At 43.3% G+C, this 19,148-nt stretch overlaps 1 protein-coding gene across 3 annotated transcripts in view; it reads left to right on the top strand.

Annotated features, from left to right (window-relative positions):
* Window positions 1-19,148, top strand: part of KCNQ3 (potassium voltage-gated channel subfamily Q member 3) — a 1,253,156-nt gene that overhangs the window by 907,625 nt on the left and 326,383 nt on the right. For all 3 annotated transcript variants that reach the window (XM_069621644.1, XM_069621646.1, XM_069621645.1), the window contains exons 5-6: window positions 3,052-3,207; window positions 11,945-12,055. In XM_069621644.1, coding sequence (XP_069477745.1) covers window positions 3,052-3,207; window positions 11,945-12,055 — 267 coding nt within the window. The remainder of the gene's footprint in view (window positions 1-3,051; window positions 3,208-11,944; window positions 12,056-19,148) is intronic.

The raw sequence follows: 19,148 nt of genomic DNA, 5'->3' as shown, positions 1-19,148 counted from the left end.
TTCCTAACATGCAATGATAGTCTATCCCATCATCTCACCAACACCGCTATCTGTTCAGGCATGACAAGCGCCACGATGCCCCCGGGCTGACGTGCGCTCTACAAATCTGAATAAAATAAATAAATTTAAAAGCCTCTCTCTTTTACCGCCAAATTCAGATTTGCATTCCTTTCTGTCTCTTGCCTGTTAAGGACACTATGCAAACCGCTCCATCTGCTTCTTCACAAGGACTTTCCTTTAGAGCTAGTGCCAAGGTTGCGTGACCCGTTCAGCCGCTTTCATCTACTTCCAGATAAGTGTAATTAGGGGGGAAAAAACTCCACCCCTCACATCTCCGCCCTGTACGATCTCTTGCAAAACACACAGGACCTGATTACCAGTTTTGATGTATTACATCTGGTGATACCTCCAAACTCGTGTGCATGTAGTAAATACTTCGAATCCTAGGAGGTCCATATGATTACCATGCATACCATACCGTTATTCCCCATTTTGAAGTCCCATAGGACTCCATGCGGGCCTGGAAAATTCAACATGTGGTAATACCTCACCTTGTCATTACAGCATGCAGTGCTGATTTTGTGTGGGTTAAAATCGAACACACAAAAACAGCCAGTTCTAGCATCTAGGGGGATAGACAGGGAAGGCATGCCTTCTTATTTTTTCCATCCTGCACCGGCAGAGTTCATGTCTGCACATGTCCTTACTTCTGGTTCATCTGAGGTCACCACAGATGCTGAGTTTCTCAGTGGATTAGCTTGGGGACTTCAGGGTGACATCCTTGTAGATGATGTGTCAGTATTTGAAGATGATACATGCTTGCAGTGAAAATCAGTGCAGTTTGATGACGTTTGGGGTGATATTTTTGAATTTGCAGAGTCCTTTTATGCAGCATGTAACACACATCTCAGGGATGCCCAGGTACTTGCTGGCCTTCCAAAACAACATTGCCACCATCCAAGTAGGAGTGGACTAAGGCTTAGACAGCATACCTGAAGTTGTTTTCTGAGAATAAGGGCTTGATTTTGCACAAGAGAGAAAGTGGGTACAAAACTGTCTGTATCATCCTTGCTATTTACTGCTTGATGGAAAGGTGTCTGGCGATGTCAAACCTATGGGACCTGGCACAGGTGGCATGCTGGGGTTTGAAGCCTTTGATGTTCATAGCAGAGTGCCATGTCTGGATATCAGGGTGTTCAGTGTTGTTGGCTAGCAGTCAGAATTTGTACTTGGATGGGTTTGGCATCAGGAAAGAACTGGACATGCAGGACTGAATGAATGTGAGGCAGACCTTGAGCTTGTGGAGGTCCACAATTCAGGTGATTCCTGAGGCTCTTTTCGGTATGTTTCACTCACCCTGGTGCAGGCCGTGCAATGCCTGTATTGCAGTCACAAGTATGGCAGCACGCTTTCACAACATCAGCGTTTCCGTCCTTTGCGACTGTTTCCACCCCTTAAAAGATCATCACTAGCAACTCACAAGTTGCATCCACCTTTCTATATTATATTTATTTGGAGCATGTGCTTTCAATAGAAACACAACCATAGGTGCATAAACTAATTGGAGAAGTCCTGCAGGCAGTTGACTTATGTTAGGATATGAGAATGAGTAATAGGCTGGTTGGTGAAAGGGGTGAGTTACAACCTATACCGCAGACAGCACATACACTGGGGCATGAGCGATAATGGGCTGGGAGGACATGGTAATGCAATCATGAGGATGAGAGAGGGGATGCTTAGAGGGGGTGAGGGTACAATGTCTAATAGGAGGAGATGAGATGAAATGCTAACTTGAAAGCATAGATGTTGGAGGTGTTTTTCCTTTCAGTAGGTAGGTAGTTCCAGTGTTGAGGCTCACGTAGAGAGAAGGATCGGTACCAGAAGTATCTGCAGATTTGGCAATGAATGTGAAGGTTCATTGTGTTGCTAGAGTGGAAGACACAGGTATAGGATTAGCAAGAGAGAAATTGGTCAACAGGAGTGCAAGGGTATTTATTTATTTATTTATATTTATATAGCGCGCAGACAGCCCAAGGGCATTGTGGCGCTGTAACTTGCAGGAGCTTAGTTACAGGGGGTACAGGATTGGCAGCAGTCGTTGGCGCATTATGCTTGCTACAAACAGAGTAGTCATTACAACTCATGCATCTTTGGTCATTACATTACAGACAGTTGAATGGCAAACATGGTGCTGCGAGAGACCTTATGTGAAGAGGATGGTTTGGAGGAAGCACCAGGATAAGGATGGAGCAGGAGTCAAGTTGACTGAGTACTGGAGTGGAGATGAAAGTTGTGTAGCATAGTAGGAAAGGAGAGGGCAGATCTTCCAGATGTTTGATTGTTTGAGTCCTGAAGCAGTAGCAGAGATGTCATGAAATAATTGAGCCTGAGATTGCTATTGAAGAGGACTTCAAAAATACATGCAGTGAGATCGTCATGGTGGACGGGTGGAGCACAGTGGCCAGGAGATAAATATCCTCTTTCTTTGAGGAATTAAGCAATGAACAGTGAAGATCCAGCCAGTGGCGGATGGCAAAGAAACAGTAAACAATCTTGTTGAAAAGTGTGGAGGTAAAGGAGAAGAAGATGTGACTGTCTTCAGCAAAGACATGATAGGAGAAGCCAAAGCATGAGATTTAGTTTGCCAAGAGTGGAGGTACACAGTGTATGGAGGAGAGAACCCAGGACAGACCCCTGTGGGGTGCCCACTGCGGGACAGGTGGAATCGGTAGCGCATGAGTGCAGGTGTCCAATGCAAATCTGGGTGAAAGTATCCAATGCTTGAGCCCACAGACCAGATATGCAAGGTGTACTAAGTATCAAACAGTTTCATGTTCAGCCCGGCTCTCCTTCACACAGATACTCTATGTGAGTTTTTGTAGACTTTGCGGTTATAGTATGCCATGAGCACTTAGCTTGCTGCATCTTATAACCAGCTTTGATCATTAAGTACCCCCATGCCTTTTATTTGTGCAAATGTGCTTGGATGCCAAACATGTGTATTACTTGATACTGCTTGCCTTATTTTCTCAATATTGTTTTATTTCCTAGGAGCTCATCACTGCCTGGTACATCGGTTTCCTGACACTTATCCTCTCCTCGTTTCTTGTTTACTTGGTTGAAAAAGACGTACCTGAAACAAATGCACAAGGTTCAGTTGAACCTGAAGATTTTGAAACCTACGCCGATGCACTATGGTGGGGGCTGGTAGGTTACTGCGTTATCCTTGTCTCTATCAATGCGGCTTCGATAGATGAAGAATGAGCAAGTCACTGTGACATTTTGGATTCGATGTAGAGTGTGTCCCGGCAGTGGGTCGTGCTACTCTTTATTAATCACCTTGAGTACTAAACTCTCAGGTCTTCTTCTATGTTACTTGCATTTCAGTCATGTTAATCAATACAACATGCTGATTCGTGTGCAGCTGCCAGTGCTTAAATGTACTCAGAGTCAAAGGGGGTCATTATCTGTTTGCCGGTATTACCGGCAGGATACTAGCAAATGGACCTACTGCTACCGGTGCCTGATAGCCCAGAATTACCAGGATATTACAGGTGCCAGCAACGGTGGGAAATCCCCATTCCATGGAGTCCCATAGGACTCCATAGGGGGAATGCTGGCATTACTGGCACCGGTAATACCAGTGCCGGTAATACTAGCTGTTTTTCACCGGTGGGGGCCTGGTTTACCTCCAGCTCTTAGCTCGACGTAAATCAGTCAACCTCCACCGGCAAACTTGTCGTTTGGCGGTGTGGGCAAAGTGGCGGTAACGGAATTACCACCACTTTTAACACCACTTTTCTTGCATACCTATGAGGCCCAATGTATTTAATGAAATCATACTTATTTCTGTTTCCTTTACAATATTACAACATACAATAGATGCTTTGTTATCCAGCAGCCTATAAAATAGAAAGCTGTATTAACCGACACCTCCCATTTCCAGTAATAATCACATTCTGTGTTAGAAAATGTGAGATATTACAGTTTTGAGACCTGAAGAGAGCGGTTCTTGATGGCAGAGTGCTGCTAAGCAAGGCAGAAGGACCTTAAGCTTTATTAATCTGCCTTTTTGCTCTGTTTTCTGCACTCGGTCTCCCCGATACCAGACAGTTGGTTATCCAGCTTCTTTGATTGTCCAGTTCCTATTATGATGGATAATCCAGCTTTTACTGTATGGGTTGTACAGCGTACTTAAGGCATTTTAATCAAAGTATGTGGTAGATCAGAATTTCTGAACAGGATTGAGGCCCGGTTTAGTCAACAGAAACTTATACTCATACCTCAGTTTAAATCCTAACCAAATTAACAATTCTAAAAATTGAGATATCTGTTTTACTCGGGTTCCTCAAAAATAATGCTTTATGAGAATGTGCATGGATTTCTAATCCTACTGGATATTTACGCCAATGTTCTAAGATACTGAGAACCCGTATTATCTACATTTTAGTGTCCAATTCACAAATATTTGTTCAGGTGTAAATCAGACTTAGATCTGGAAAATGTCATAATGTACACATCTGTAAATGACTTGTGATGCACTATGTTTGTAACTGGGCTCATGCGAATGAATGTCAGTGACGTAGCGGTTGGTAAATTGAATCTGATAGGATATTGATGGCAAATATATTGTATTACCGACATACTATTTTGATACAAAGACTTTGGCCTTCATTATGAGCCTGATTCATGGAACATTTTCCTATGGGAATGCGCCATTATAAAACACTTCCATGAATCAGGGCCTATGAGTTTGCCGATCCGGAAATAATGGTACCGGTAAGCTTGCTGGTACCATTGTTACCGGACCGGCAAACTACGAGTTCTGCTCGCGGGTGCCTTTTCACCCGCCAGGTCTGACCTGTCATTTCATCATGGGATGTTCGATGGGTTTGATGGGTTTTTTCATTAAAAAATTAGCTGAAAAGAAAATGCGAAAAAACGTCCCGCGATGAAAGGACGTTGTACCGAATGAAGATACCTCCTCGAAAGCGTGTCCAATATCAGAAAGGAACATATTAAAGATGATAGAGGCCAAGGGACAACCTTGTTTAACACCGAAAAAAGTTCTAATAGCAGTTGACAAGGTGCCCGTCTGATCTAAGCAAATCTTGATGTTGGTCTCGGTATGTAGTTCCTTAGTTGCTGCCAATAAACTTGGCGGACACTGCCATTCTTTCATCTTGGACCACAGCAATTCCCGGTCTATACTGTCAAATGCATGAGAAAAGTCTATGAGGGCTAGATACACTTTGCCTCCAGTTCTTATCGCCTCCATTTTCACAAGATTTAATATTAGGAGATTCAGTCCACTCCCAACTCCCTTCACAAATCCCGACTGTCTTAAATCTGCGTGCTGGGACTCTTTGATCCAGTTGAGCAGCTTTTGTTGTAAGAGTGTGGCATAAACTTTTCCCAAAACATCCAAAATTGCTATTGGGCTGTAGTCTTTAGGATTGCCCTGTTTCCTTTTATGAATATTGGTACGATTACAGCACTTTTCCAGGATGCTGGGATTGTGCATTTTACGATGATTCTGTTGAATAGAGAATAGCATAAGTCCACCCACTCTTCCGGATTCTTTTTTAAAGTGAAGTTTGTTAGGCCGCCAGGCCAAGGGCCCTCGACGAGCTTACCCTCTAATAATGTCCTGAAGGTTGTTTTTCTCAAAGTTTAAGTTCCAGTGTGTAAGAATAGGTGAAGACGGTTCTTCTGTGTTACCTTTTTTACTTTCGAGTTCACTATGGTATGATGTCCATACTGTTTCAGGTACCATATTGGTCTGTAATGCTGTTTGAGATGCACTCTCGTGGTTAATTATTTTCAAGAACTCACGCAATTTTTTGTTTTTTAATTGTATCATCATTAGTTCCAAATCATTCTGTAACATGAGCACTCTGTGTGCTTTGATCCAGTTCTGATATTTTTGTTCTGCAACTCTTTTTGCCTCTATGAAGATGGCTATGTTCTCTCTTGGCGCATTTCTAATTTTGCCATGCATTTGCCATATTCTCTTCAATATTTTAAGGTCAAATTTGTGTTTTGGTGCAAATTTACGATTTTTTAATCCTTGATGCTTTTCTGTGAATTGGGTTAGCAGGTGTCCATATTCAACCTCATCGTGTTCTTCACATTATTTCCTTGAGATTGAGTTTACATCGGTGTCATTGAGTTGTAATCCCACTCTATTGTAATCAACTGTGATGCTATGGTTGCACCCTGAGTGGTTTGATTCTTTAGCCATGGTTAATGTTACCTTTACCATGTTATGATCTCTATGTGGCTATGTGGCCAAGTCTCTCACCTGCATGTGAGCGACTCGTTTGTGTATACTTTCTGACACAATAAAATAGTCTAGAATAGACTTTTGACCAATTCGACTCCGCGTAGGATTGGCAGGAACGTCACCGCTGGTGTTTCCATTATATCATCATATTTCTTCAATCTATTTCAAGACACCACTTAACCGATGTCTGGTTTCTCCTTTCTTGATTTATGTTCAGACAATTGATGTTTAGGTCTCCACAAATGATGAGATTCGGTGCACTCACTTCTTCATATATATTATCTATAAGAGGTGATTCTTTGTCAATGAAGGCTGTTGTCCCTCCCGCTACGTGATGCCAATATAGGTTAATGACATAGATTGGTTCGTATTTAAGCATTTCAATCACAGTTGCCTGTATATAGGGGGATATGTTCCAAGATTTAATAATTCTGAAACCAGAATTTTTTCGGACAAGTGTTAAGAGTCCAGCCATTGGTCTCCCCTTAGATCTTCTTATGGCTATATTGATTGCAACCTCAAATTCGTCAGAAAGAGAACAGTCTGCAAGCCAGGTTTCCTGTAGACATATTATGTGAATGTCAGTCAACCCGTTGTTTTGAAACAGGTGCCGAAATCTTCTGGTGTTCCAGGAGCCAATCACTGTCGAGATCCTTCCCTTATGGTCCTTGCATTAATTGTGGCTGTTCTTTTGGGTGTTTGCAGTAAGTGCTTCAGCCAGCCATTGCAAGTCATTAGTCGTCTCTGCGGTTTTCTGCACGGCCCCAGTGGCCTGACTACTGTCCCTTGTCATGTTACCACATCCTAACGTTATTTTAATTTGATCCTTAATCTGTCCTTTATGTGACAATTTGATGTCCTCACATACTCTGTGTTCAGCTGTTTTTTCTATTTCGATTTGAGTCATTTTGCTTCATGTTTTCGCATCTCTGTGGGTCTCCAACAAATCCACCATGCGCCTCTGCGTTTGTTCCTTTATATGATTGCCATTGTTTTTCTCATCTTTTAGGGGCCCACAAACTTCATCCGGTATTTCAAAAAAGTCAAAACCCAGTGACTTAAGCACTGGAGCAGCATCCATCAAGCTGTTGTATATAATTTCTGAATCTAAGTGTAGAATCACTTTATCATTTTGCACCTCCTCGCAAACTCCACGATTTTTAAATCATTAGATTCAATAGTTCTAAGACTTGGCATGTAGTGGAGCAGGAATAGGACATTGTTGCGATTCAAGATGAGATTATCGGTACTCACAATACGTTCCAGCCCAAGTCTTTACGGCGCCAGTAGTTTTCTAGCATGTGTTTGCGCACATTTTTTGTTGATTGCGACACCTTTCCTTTGTTCTTCTGGATCAATTACACGCTGGGCCTCATTACAAGTTCGGCGGTAGCCATGCCGCTATTGGCGGCATGGCTGCTGCCGAAATCGCATCGCCATTCCGAGTTCGAAAGGCCCAGTAATTCCTCCCTCCAAGGACCCGGACCCGGTCCTTCCCCATTCCCATTTCAGCCCCCATAGGGCTGAATGGGAATGGGAGAGGGAGCAAACAACGGACCATTACGATTTGGCCCGTTGTTTGCTCCTTATTCCCCTCGCGGGACCCGGTAAGCACGCCTGGTTTTTCCAGGCATGCTTACCGTGTCCCGCGAGGGGACCTCGTAATGTGGCGAAACGGGGTTGACGGCGCCGGCACCTTTTACGGCGCCGTTAACCCCGTTCCGCCAGGGTCGTAATGAGGCCCGCTGTCTGTTGTTGGTTGTAATGCCTCTGCTTTGTTCTTCTTGATCGGCTGTCTGTTGTGATATTTTATAAACGGCACCTGCGATCCTACCACAAATCTCGGTCCGTTTATAGGATTCGCTGCTATGGCTGACTTAGTGTTTTCGCATACTGTTACTATTTTGTTAGATCCTTTGCCTGATGTCATTATCAGTGATTCTTGAGCCAGTCTTTCCCATTTTTCATTGAGTGTAGTAAAAATGGGACTCCCGTTTGTCAGAGGCCCCAAATCTGTTGACATAGTCGCTTGAATCACTATGCATGTTCTTTTTGATAGGACAGCTTTTATCTCATTAGCCAGCTCCTTTTTAGATGGTATTGTATGTTTCATTGTGTTTTGCACTATGGGAATTTCTTGAACCGCCGATTTCTGCGTGTTTGGCTTATTGGTCACAGGCTCAATCATTGGAATGACTTTAAGGGCCGTCACATCCGAGATAGCTGGCTGCACTTGTGCACCACTGCAGTCATCTTCATAAAAGGACATGTCCATCAACTCAATCGAAGCTTCGTCACTGTCCGCTAATTCCACCAACAGTTTAGTTTCAGGCGGGCTTTGTTTAGCCTCTCTCTGCATTAATCTTTTTGTTTTTAGGCACTAGATCGCTATTAGTGTTTACAGTGACATTTACCGTCTTTATGTTGCGTAAAAACTTCCTTGAGTTGTTACATGGCTGATATTTTTTGGTGCTTTGATTTTCCGTTTTTTTACTTCTCATTTTTTCCCTACTTGCGTCCTTGCCTTCATGTTGCTTTCACTAAAAATGGCAAATATCCCATTGTTTTCCAGTTTTTTTCCCAATACACTCGTTGGTTTCTTCCATTGTTTTGTTACTAGCGCCTTCCATTTCTTCTGAGGTGGTAGGCACTTGTGGATCTTGTATTGCAAGAATATTTTGTGCCATACTACTTTTCAAAGCACTGGCAAATGGAGAATTCATGGTTAATTCCTGCGCAGTCTTTGATATTGCAACAGTGTCATCTGTTATGGTAATTATGAGGCATAGTGGCGTTGCAATCATTTCTTTCGACGCTTTTGATGTTTTGCATTCCTTCTCTTCGATAGATTCCACAGTTGCCCTTTCGTGGCTTGTGTTAGGTCTTGCATCTCTTGCATTAGGCTTCTCGAGGCCCCCAGTTGTAACTTCCAGAGCATGCAAAGACCCCCTCCCCCCCAAGACCCACATTGCTGTTCAGAATGATACTACAAACTGCGCCTTGGAACTTGCCTTCTATGTCTTTGGTTTTTCGGCTTCTATCAGGGTTCTCAGCACTTCTATTTGCGACTACCAACTCGGCCAGGGACCTCCCAAGTCCTATATTACTATTCAGATTGATGCCACAATCTGCACCTTGAATCTTGCCCTCAGTGCTGTGTTCTTGATTGTATATGCAGTTGCGTTCCTCTAATGTTGTCTCGTCTTTTTTGCTCTGTAATCACTGGCGTGCTTCACTATCCTGCTTAGTTTAGAGGCCTGGTGTTGGTGTTCTAACTTTCAGCAAGCCTAATGCTTCTTTTGCCACTTCCGCAAACAGTTTTTTGTCCATGTTGCAGCTTTTTCTTTGCTCAGTCAGAATATTTAGTGAGTCCTCAATCCTTTTGTTCATATCATAAGTGTATTTGAACAGATGATTATTACTTTCGAGATTAGGTATTTTTCGAATTTATTAGCGCAACCAACGTTGTTAAGTCTTTCACATTATCATTTATTTGCACGTATAATTTAATGAAGGGAGAGATGGTTATGGACATTGTGGACATCAAAATAGATGGCAAATCTTGTGTTGTCTTTTCATTTTGGTCCTTTTCACGCTCGTCATGCCTCGCACAAGCTCTGAACTTAGCACGTCTTATTTTTTGATAATCGCGCTCCATTATCGATGAGTCGGTTACAGATAATTCTGAAGACGCGGTAGATCCTTTCTTGTGTTCTATCATTACATCCCGTTTGTGTGAGGCAGCCTTGTCAGGGAGCGTTGTGTGAGTCTTGATGTTTGTCTGTTGAGAGCAGCTCAGACTAGATGATGCACTAGAATCGATCCTTCAGCGCTTATATTGACCACTTTGCCACCTCTCATCAGACAGTATCTCAATCATCTCAATCGTCCTAGTTTCCTCACTCTTTTGCAAGGAACTGGTCTCTGTAAGGATCGCTTTGTCCTCCATCTGTTTATGGATGCATCCCTTGTTTAATTGAGTTAGGTTGTGTAATAATTTATTGACTACTTCTAATGAATTTCGTCTGTCTCCCCTTGCACTTAGCACTTGTGTTGACCCCAACACTCCGTAACCTTCAGGGAGAGGGTAGGGTAAATGCTTGCCAAATACATCATCTTCTTTTTCCGTCGTTGCTGCCATCATTCCCGCAGGCTGAAAGTCCCACATATTTTGTACCGAAGCAGAACCGTCCCGTTTACTGGGTAATTCTATAATAAGTGCTTTGGGGTCATGACACACTTTGATGTTCCAGGTGGATCAGCCAGTGCTCTCTCCTTGCACTGGTTGTTTGAGCGATTTGGTTGCTCACACATACCAATTAGTTTGTGAGGTTGATCGCAATCACACCCTCTCGTGGCTTGTTCAGCACGCCACACGAGCACGCGTAGATGTGATATCTGATTTGTTTTTTCTGAAGTTGTTTGTTCTGAATGTTCTGTATTTTCTTTGGCACACTCTACAGTCGTACCCACATCACTGTGCTCACTGTCCATATGAACATCAGGCCCATCCTGGAAGAGTTCATTAGGTGCAGAGCACAGTTTAAGGACCACTGTCCTTGCACTCTGTGGCGGTACTCCAAATGACGAACTGCTGACTTCCACCAAGACGCGCGGGATCCGTGAGTCAACCATATCAGGTGGGGATAGGGTTGTACTTGGCATGGATGTAAGCACGGGCACATCACAGGAAGTTGCAGTTTGACTTTGACTCGTAAGTGAAGGATTAACTTGTTGCAATGTTCTTGCGCTTGGAGACTCCGTCTGCTCGCACAGCTCAAGCCTTGACTCGTCGTGTTCCTGACGCAGCTGAGCGTGTGTCTTCGCAGGGAGCAAGTGAGGTAGATGCAGCGACTTCGCTCTATCCTGCATGCTGAGAAACGGTTTCTCCATAAAGACGAATGGGCTCTTTGTTTGCACTAGAGTCTTCTGCTGATACAAAGTCTCAAACCGACACCGCGGGCTTCAAGGACTCCAAAGACTCTGCTCGACTCCGCGACCACTCCACGATGCGAGTCAGCTTTTAACAGAGTCACGCCCACAGACAATAGAGACTGCAGAAACACTCCAAACACTGCAGCACCGCTCCAAAGACTCTGCTCGACTCTGCGACCGCTCTGCGGTGTGAGTCAGCTTTTAACAGAGTCACGCCCACGGACAATAGAGACTGCAGAAACACTCCAAACACTGCAGCACTGTTCCAAAGACTCTTCTCGACTGTGCTCCGCGGTGCAAGTCAGCTTTAAACAGAGTCACGCCCATGGACAATAGAGACTGTAGAAACCCTCCAAACACTGCAGCACTGCTCCAAAGACTCTGCTCGACTTATGTTTATTTATTGCAAAAAGGGCATTGTTTTGAAAACAAACCCTTTAACAAACAGTGCCATCAAATGGTGGGTAGGAACAACGGTTGTCGATGACCCTGGGATATGTTCACATAGAAATGGTTCTATGCTCAGTGAGTGGGCAGGCTACCAAAAGCAATGTGTACACAAGGGCAAGGTGGAGCGCATGTACTATATTTGTAATTCAGCATAGAGGGCCATATGATGATTGATCATTCCTGCTGCTCATTAGTTTGATGTTTCTAAGCTAAATAGTACACTGAATAGTACATTTGCTTGATGATATAAATGCAGCCATATTCTCCCCACAGATTACTCTTGCCACAATTGGCTATGGTGACAAAACCCCCAAGACGTGGGAAGGACGCTTGATAGCTGCAACATTTTCTCTGGTTGGAGTCTCCTTTTTTGCACTGCCTGCAGTAAGTATGACCATCATTCTTATTTAAACACCTATTTTATTATTTAAATAAAAGCACTCTTATCTAGCCAGATTCCAATTCTCAATGGTTTATGAAAAAAAATGTCCTTTTCCAAAGAAAAGCCCCTGGAGTAGTCTATACCAGTGACAGGTAGCACCGTTCCAGGTGCTTAGATCATTACCTGAAACCTCTGATCGGAAGCATGGATCTGATCTGAAGCATGGACTCCTCAGTTCTGTACTGTTCAGCTATCATGAATTTGATGTCTTTCTATGCCTTTTTTTCTGTCCCTCCTAACCCCAGAGCAGGTGTATATGTATGTCCATCTACTGTATGATGTGAGGTAGATCTGTAGGCAGAGGGGAGGGTGATGTGGCCTATATTGAACAAATAGTTGAAGATCAGATGCTGCCCAGAGAAAAGGCTAATGACTTTGAGTAGATATCATGTTCAGATCAAGTTTAGATGCATTGCACAACATAAGCAAAGAGGGCTTGTACCAAAAAGGTATGCCTTTTTGCCAGGCTTTCATGTGAGATAAATACCTGGCTCTAATAGAAGATTGCTTTTGCCAAGTGCGCAACAAAGTCACCATTTCTTTCCACAGATGGGTGTGGGGGAGTAGGTACCAGCATATTAGAATCATTTAAAGGTCTGGGTACAATACGTAGTTTCAGTAAATCCAGTCCGTACCTGTTCAATATTTCTGTGTGCATGGACATGGCATATTGTTTCTACTTTCTCTCCCCCACATCTGGATCTTTTAATTACTGTTAGGCTTCGTGGGAGGTACATGACTGGACTCCAAAGGTATGGTTTACAGTACAACAACAGACCAACACAAAGATCAAGTTAGAAAAAGTCTTGTGAATGCCAAACAAAGTCCCTGAATTTCTCATGTGAGGGTGGTGCCTCTTCTCACCCACTAGCTAGATAAGCGCTTCCCTGGGTCTAGTACCCTCAGCGGTCTAACAATAGGTGTTTTCCACAAATCTGAATCCAACTTCGTTCCTTGGACTCTCTCACAACCCGTGCACCTTGACGTTTTTGAGTTGAAGACAGAGGTCTCCAATATTACTCTCTTCTCCTCAGGCTCTCTCCTTTTCTAAGTTCCACATTACTCTCAGCCCCCTGCCTGTCTATTGTACCTCTTCCCACCTCTGTCAACTGCCTTGGGCCAATCCAGCATTCTTGTTTTTTCCTACTCTTTCTGGGTTTGTCAATACCTTTTTGAGATGTTACTACCCCCTCCTTAGGGTTACTTCTTCCTCCTGTTATCAAGGCCTTCTGCTGACTCTGGCCAGCTACTCCTGATTTTACTACCCCCTTTAACTCCCTTTAACTCTATACCCCCTCTTTGTGATGCCACCACCTCCTTGTGTCTTTACAGCCTCCACCTGATGTTACCCACCAATACTCTACACCTTATCCTGCTACAAACATCTCCTGCAACTCTTCACCATCTCTTCCTGATATTACCACCTCCTCCAGATTTTCACTACTTCCTCCTGGCTCCTTCAACCCATAACATGTCCAACAATCGCCACCCCTGTTCAGTTCTCTGTCCTCAGTCCACTCATAATTCCTGTAGCAGCAAGCCACAATCTTCTCCAACAATGCCCAATGCCAAACTGGATTTCATAGGAGCGTATGGATGGGCTGGCAGTGATGTCTTTATTGGGTAGGTAAGTACAGTTAATTCGGGCTAAGTGTGTTTAATGTTATATTCATGTTCTGCATAATGTTTTGGGTTAGTTTGCACATTTGTAGACTTTACAAGCATATATGCGGACAAGGACAGGTCCCTGGATTCTGTGAAAAGTCGGTGGGTGGTTTCCCAAGGCCACCAACCTACTTTGCATAGGATCAAGCAACTCCATCGGATCCTTAAGGCTATCTGAAGGGTTATTGGGCTCGCTAACACGTTGGCAGAGGGTATGGTGGATTTAGGGGGACAACGTCTGCCATGCAAAGCGGACCAAGGAAGAGTAACCCAGGAATCCTCCCCATTCTACCCCAGGACACATTAGCCAATGTCACTGGGAGGCACCGACCCCCTGAGCCATTCTCCTGTCCACAGGGAAAAGTAGGTACATGTCATAAGCAATGGAAGAGGCAGTGGTAACATATTTTGAGGTGGGATCTGTTGATCTTAAATTAAAAGATTGTACATGTCTCCATTAAGATATGTGCGTTAAGACATTGGTTCAAGGCACCCTTTTCTATGTTGATTGACAAGGCACAGTCTATCAGAATAGCGATTACTAAAACCCCAAGTGAAATAAATGTACACTAACTAAACAAATACTGTAGAGTGAACACATAATATTAGTGAAACTACAAACGCAAATTACGAATGCAGACATCCCTCACATGGAACCACAAGAACCCAACCAGAGATATCAATAGTGATACAAAATCTGGGAATCCTCATGGACAACAGCTTCACCTTGGAACCACAAGTCAATGCAACAGCTAAAAAATGCTTCTACCTCCTCCGATTCCTAAGAGGGATCCTACATTACCTCAGCTTCGCACACAGAACCCTCGCAATCATCTCTTTGGTATTATCAAAGATAGACTATGCAAATAGTCTCTACCTCTGAATGCCCGAACGCCTCACCAAGAAACTACATTGCATCCAAAATCCTGCAACAAGACTACTCCTAAGACTAAATAGAAGAGAGCATTACACCGGCCCTAAGAAGGTCTTCACTGGCAACCAGTAAAGAAACACATCAACTTCAAAGCTCTCGGCATTGGCCAAAAATCACTACAGAGACAAGAAGACGAATTCATCCAAACAAAAATCACCCAATATCAGCCAAGGAGAGATTTAAGATCCAGCACTGACCTCCAAATAGAAACAAGTCACCAAGAGAAAAGAATATTCTGAGGAACTGCCTTTTCCTCTCTAGTAGCCAAACTATGGAACTTGATTCCATAAGGAAATAAGAGCGACAGAAGACCACCTCCCTTCCAGGAAGCATCTGAAAACCTGTCTTTTCAACTTGCCAAGATAAACACAGAGCAACCATTTAACAACCACTCCATGAACAGACTGCCCAACCCACACAAACCCTGCTTCTACAAACCAGAAACAAGGAAAACTAGGGAAGAATTCAGAAAGGAAAACAATAACGTAACTATTAGGAACCAGAGATCACTCAAAACCAGCTAACGACTTCTTCTCTCCCACACAACTCACTCTCTTCACCTACAACACACGCAGAGAGGGCTAGTGAATGAACCCACCAAAACACGCAAAACGCACATCACTCTAACCAAGCTTCAAACCCAAACACTTTAGACAACAAACAAGTCAAACACTGGACACTGCCCTTCTGGACAACACAAGCCCGGTGCACCAAACAAAGCACATCCAGAAAGCTCACAAACACAGATACCAGTTGCTCCCGGTTCTTCACTCATCAACCAATGAGCACAATATCTATCCTGTCCCTCTCCACTTCACTAATTAACCTTACCTACTCTTTCTTACAGAGCCGCGTGAGTGTCTGGAGATCATGAAATTGTAAGCGTTGTGCGGTATAAATTGACAGTTCATTACGTAACAAATTAGACATTAGGTAGCAACACAAATAAAACTGCAACCTGTGCAGTTACCATATACCTTGAATGGACACACCCATGTCTGTAGGTACAGCATTCAAGCACAACAAGACAAATATCAGGCCAACAAACGCGTTGTTTGTCCCAACCTACTTATGATCTCATTGCCATTGTGTTGGTAAATGCGAGAAAACTTGCAGACACAAACTCTTCATGAGGTTTCCCACATATGTTCCATTTTGAATCAGGATTACCCACAAAGGACAAGATGCCGGGTGGGAACACCACCCTGGGTGTTTCAGTACCCAATACAAGGAATCCACCTGTGTCCCCGCCAACATCACAAGTTCCATGCAGAGGCATAGATCTCTGCAGGTTTATGCTATATAAAACCCAGTCACATACCATGACATATTTTCATAACGATATGCCAAGTGTATTTCTTCACTGTGATCTTAAGTATCTTTCTGGATTTAGTGAAACATACATCAGTTAAGGTATGCAGCTGATTTATGATAGATATCAAATATTGGTAATACCGTTAAATGTGTCTTACAACAGATCATACCTTTATGGTACACTTTTGATGGCATCAGTCGAATGGCACTGTTTTTTGATCCAGTCCAGTCAGACCATAGGCTATGTCCCCCCTGCACTTTCCCCTTCCCCGTTCCCATGCACTTGCGCAATCTGAATGATACCTGGCCTAGTAGGACCATTGTCTTTGTCTTCCCTCTGGTCCCCCTCCCTTGCCTCGTCGCGCGCGCCTTGAAACACTTGTGTATAGGCGCGTTATACATGCCATATCATATCGTGTCTCGAGTCGCCCTCAGTGTGGTGCCCAGTAGTACGGTGCCAGTTATTATATTATGAGGCCACCGTTTTAAACATTTAGCCTCCTATATGGATGTCCATTAGTCAAATCACTGCCACTGCTCCAGTGCGCGCATGCGCAAAGACAGCAATTGCTGTCCTGCGGCTTCCCTTCCCACCTTATATGAAATGTTTCTGTTGGACGCATTGGAGATCATTTTTAGAATCCCCGGCGTGTGAATTAAGGTGCTAGCAAATGCGTTACGATGCCTGAACACCTTTATTTACGCTCCAACACGTTTAATGGCTTTTGAAGGCGTGGGGGCACTTAACCGGAGCTACATTTCCTCTTCCCTTTTCCTCTCTGTCGCCAAAAAACCACTGGATTTTTCACCAGCATGACATTTTCCTGCTGGCGTAAAACCAATGGATTCTTGGATTCAAATTTTTATTTTCACATTAAGCAAACATAAATAAATGAACAGCAGTCCATGAAATACACACATATCAACCAAGTGGAAGCAAAGTAATCAATTCGCCATAAACAATCCAAACATATAAACATCAAAAATAGAACAAGAAGGAAGAAAGGAAAAGAAGAAAAAGAAAAAGAAAAGGAAGAAAGAGAATAAGGGCGTAGGAGTAGAAGACATAAACCAAAAATTTCAATGCAAAATACTATACCTCAGACAAAAGGGCATTACAAAAACCAACACACAAACTATAGATATTATATATTATACAGATTATGAGTGTTCAAGGGTAAGTACATAATACCCCAGGTCAAAGATCAGGTTTATCCATATGCATCAAGAAAGCAGCTCCAAATGTCCCAAAATTTTTCAATGTCACCAGTGAGTTTGTAAATGGCTTTTTCATATGTTGAAACAGTAAGTAGCTCCTCCACCCAGTCATCAATGTTAAATGAAGTACTTGATTTCCATGACCTCAATATGAATTTTTTAGCAACCATGCATGCACGAAGCAACCAAACTCTCTTACCAAAGTCAATTTCCTCCAGAGAAGAGTCATCACCCAAAACCAGTAATGAAGCATTCATGGGGATTGTGACATCTAAGACCAGACTCAACCTCTCCCGAACCATATCCCAGAATTGCATCGTCTTGGGACAGGACCAAATTAAATGACTCAGAGATCCTCTCGAACATTTACACTTCCAGCAAAGATTGTTGTCTAAAAGTCGTCTCCTGAATAGTTTCTCCGGCGTCCAATAGGCCCTGAACAACAACTTAGTTTGAGAAGCTCTGAGGGACCAATCCAAACTTACCAAACGAGTGTTTTCACAGCACCTCCGCCAACATCCGAAGTTAACATCTTCCCCCAATTCCTCCGCCCAAATTGCAGGCAATCTCGGATCACCCTTCCGAGCAGCTTTTATAATTCCATACATGGTAGAAGCAGGGTGTGAGGCACTCAAGCATACAGATAGAGCTGTCCAAGCAGGACTCTGACCAGTCAATTGTGGCATCTCAACACAAGCTGAAATAATAATCTTCAGTTTCCTATATTCAGCAAACGAGCATTCTGACATGTCATACATCTGGCCAAGCTGAGCGTACGTCAACCAGTTGTCCCCCTCAAACAAATCTCCAATATATTTGATGCCAGCCACAAACCACTCCACCCAAAACAGAGGTTTACCCTGATATTTCAAGGCTGGATTATTCCATATGGAGGCATCTGGGTGTAAATATGGGTCAGCACTCACACGATTCGAGAGCTCACACCAGCAGTCTCGCAAGAATGAAGTAAGAGAGCTGACTTTTTTTGATTTGTTCTTCTGAGTAGTCAGCAACGCTTTTGGGTCCAATTGGGAAACAGCACTGCATTCCCAGGATAAGAGGTCAGAATGTTCAGACTGTACATCTCCAGAGTCAATAACTCTGCACAAATGACGAGTGGAAAACGACAAATGGTAGTCTGAGAAATTAGGCACGTTCATTCCACCCAATTTCAATGGGAGTTGAAGCTTCCAAATTGCGAGCCTCGGAGGTTTCCCATTCCAAATAAAGTTCTGCATAATCCTATTGATCTCTTTAAAGATGTTTCCAGGTATCTTAATGGGGAGCATGCTTAACAAATAATTTATCCGAGGTGCCAGGTTCATTTTCAAACAGTTGATTCTGCCCCAGGTCGACAATTTCAAAAGACTCCACCTTACCAAATCCGATCTAAGAATCGGAAGGATCCAAGAAAAATTAATGGCTGGCAACTTCACTATATCCGCTCCAATCCATATTCCAAGATACTTCAACTTTTCAGCACACCACCTGAATTGAAACTGAACACATGTATGTCTTTGACACAACCCATTGACAGGCAGGATCTCTGATTTGCTCCAATTAATCTTATATCCTGACACCAAGGAAAATGATTGAATATCTTGAATTAAATACGAAATACCAACAGCTGGGTCTTGCAGGGCAATCAGCAAATCGTCAGCATACAACCAAACCAAATTATCCCGACCATTTCCAATAACAGGTAGAAGACGTACGTCTGCCCGCAAGCTCACTGCAAGTGGTTCCATAGACAAAATAAATAAGAGAGGTGAAAGAGGGCAACCCTGCCTTGTACCACGATGAAGCTCAAATGGATCAGAGATAAGACCATTCGTCAGTACACTTGCAGAGGTATTATTGTATAATAGTTTAACCCAACGCTGGAAATCTTGTCCAAAGTTCAT

Source organism: Ambystoma mexicanum, chromosome 5q (genome assembly GCF_040938575.1).
Source record: "Ambystoma mexicanum isolate Mex_15411 chromosome 5q, UKY_AmexF1_1, whole genome shotgun sequence".
Lineage (NCBI taxonomy): Eukaryota > Metazoa > Chordata > Amphibia > Caudata > Ambystomatidae > Ambystoma > Ambystoma mexicanum.
Note: the sequence above shows the minus strand (reverse complement) of the source record. Positions and strands in the feature narration are given on the sequence as shown.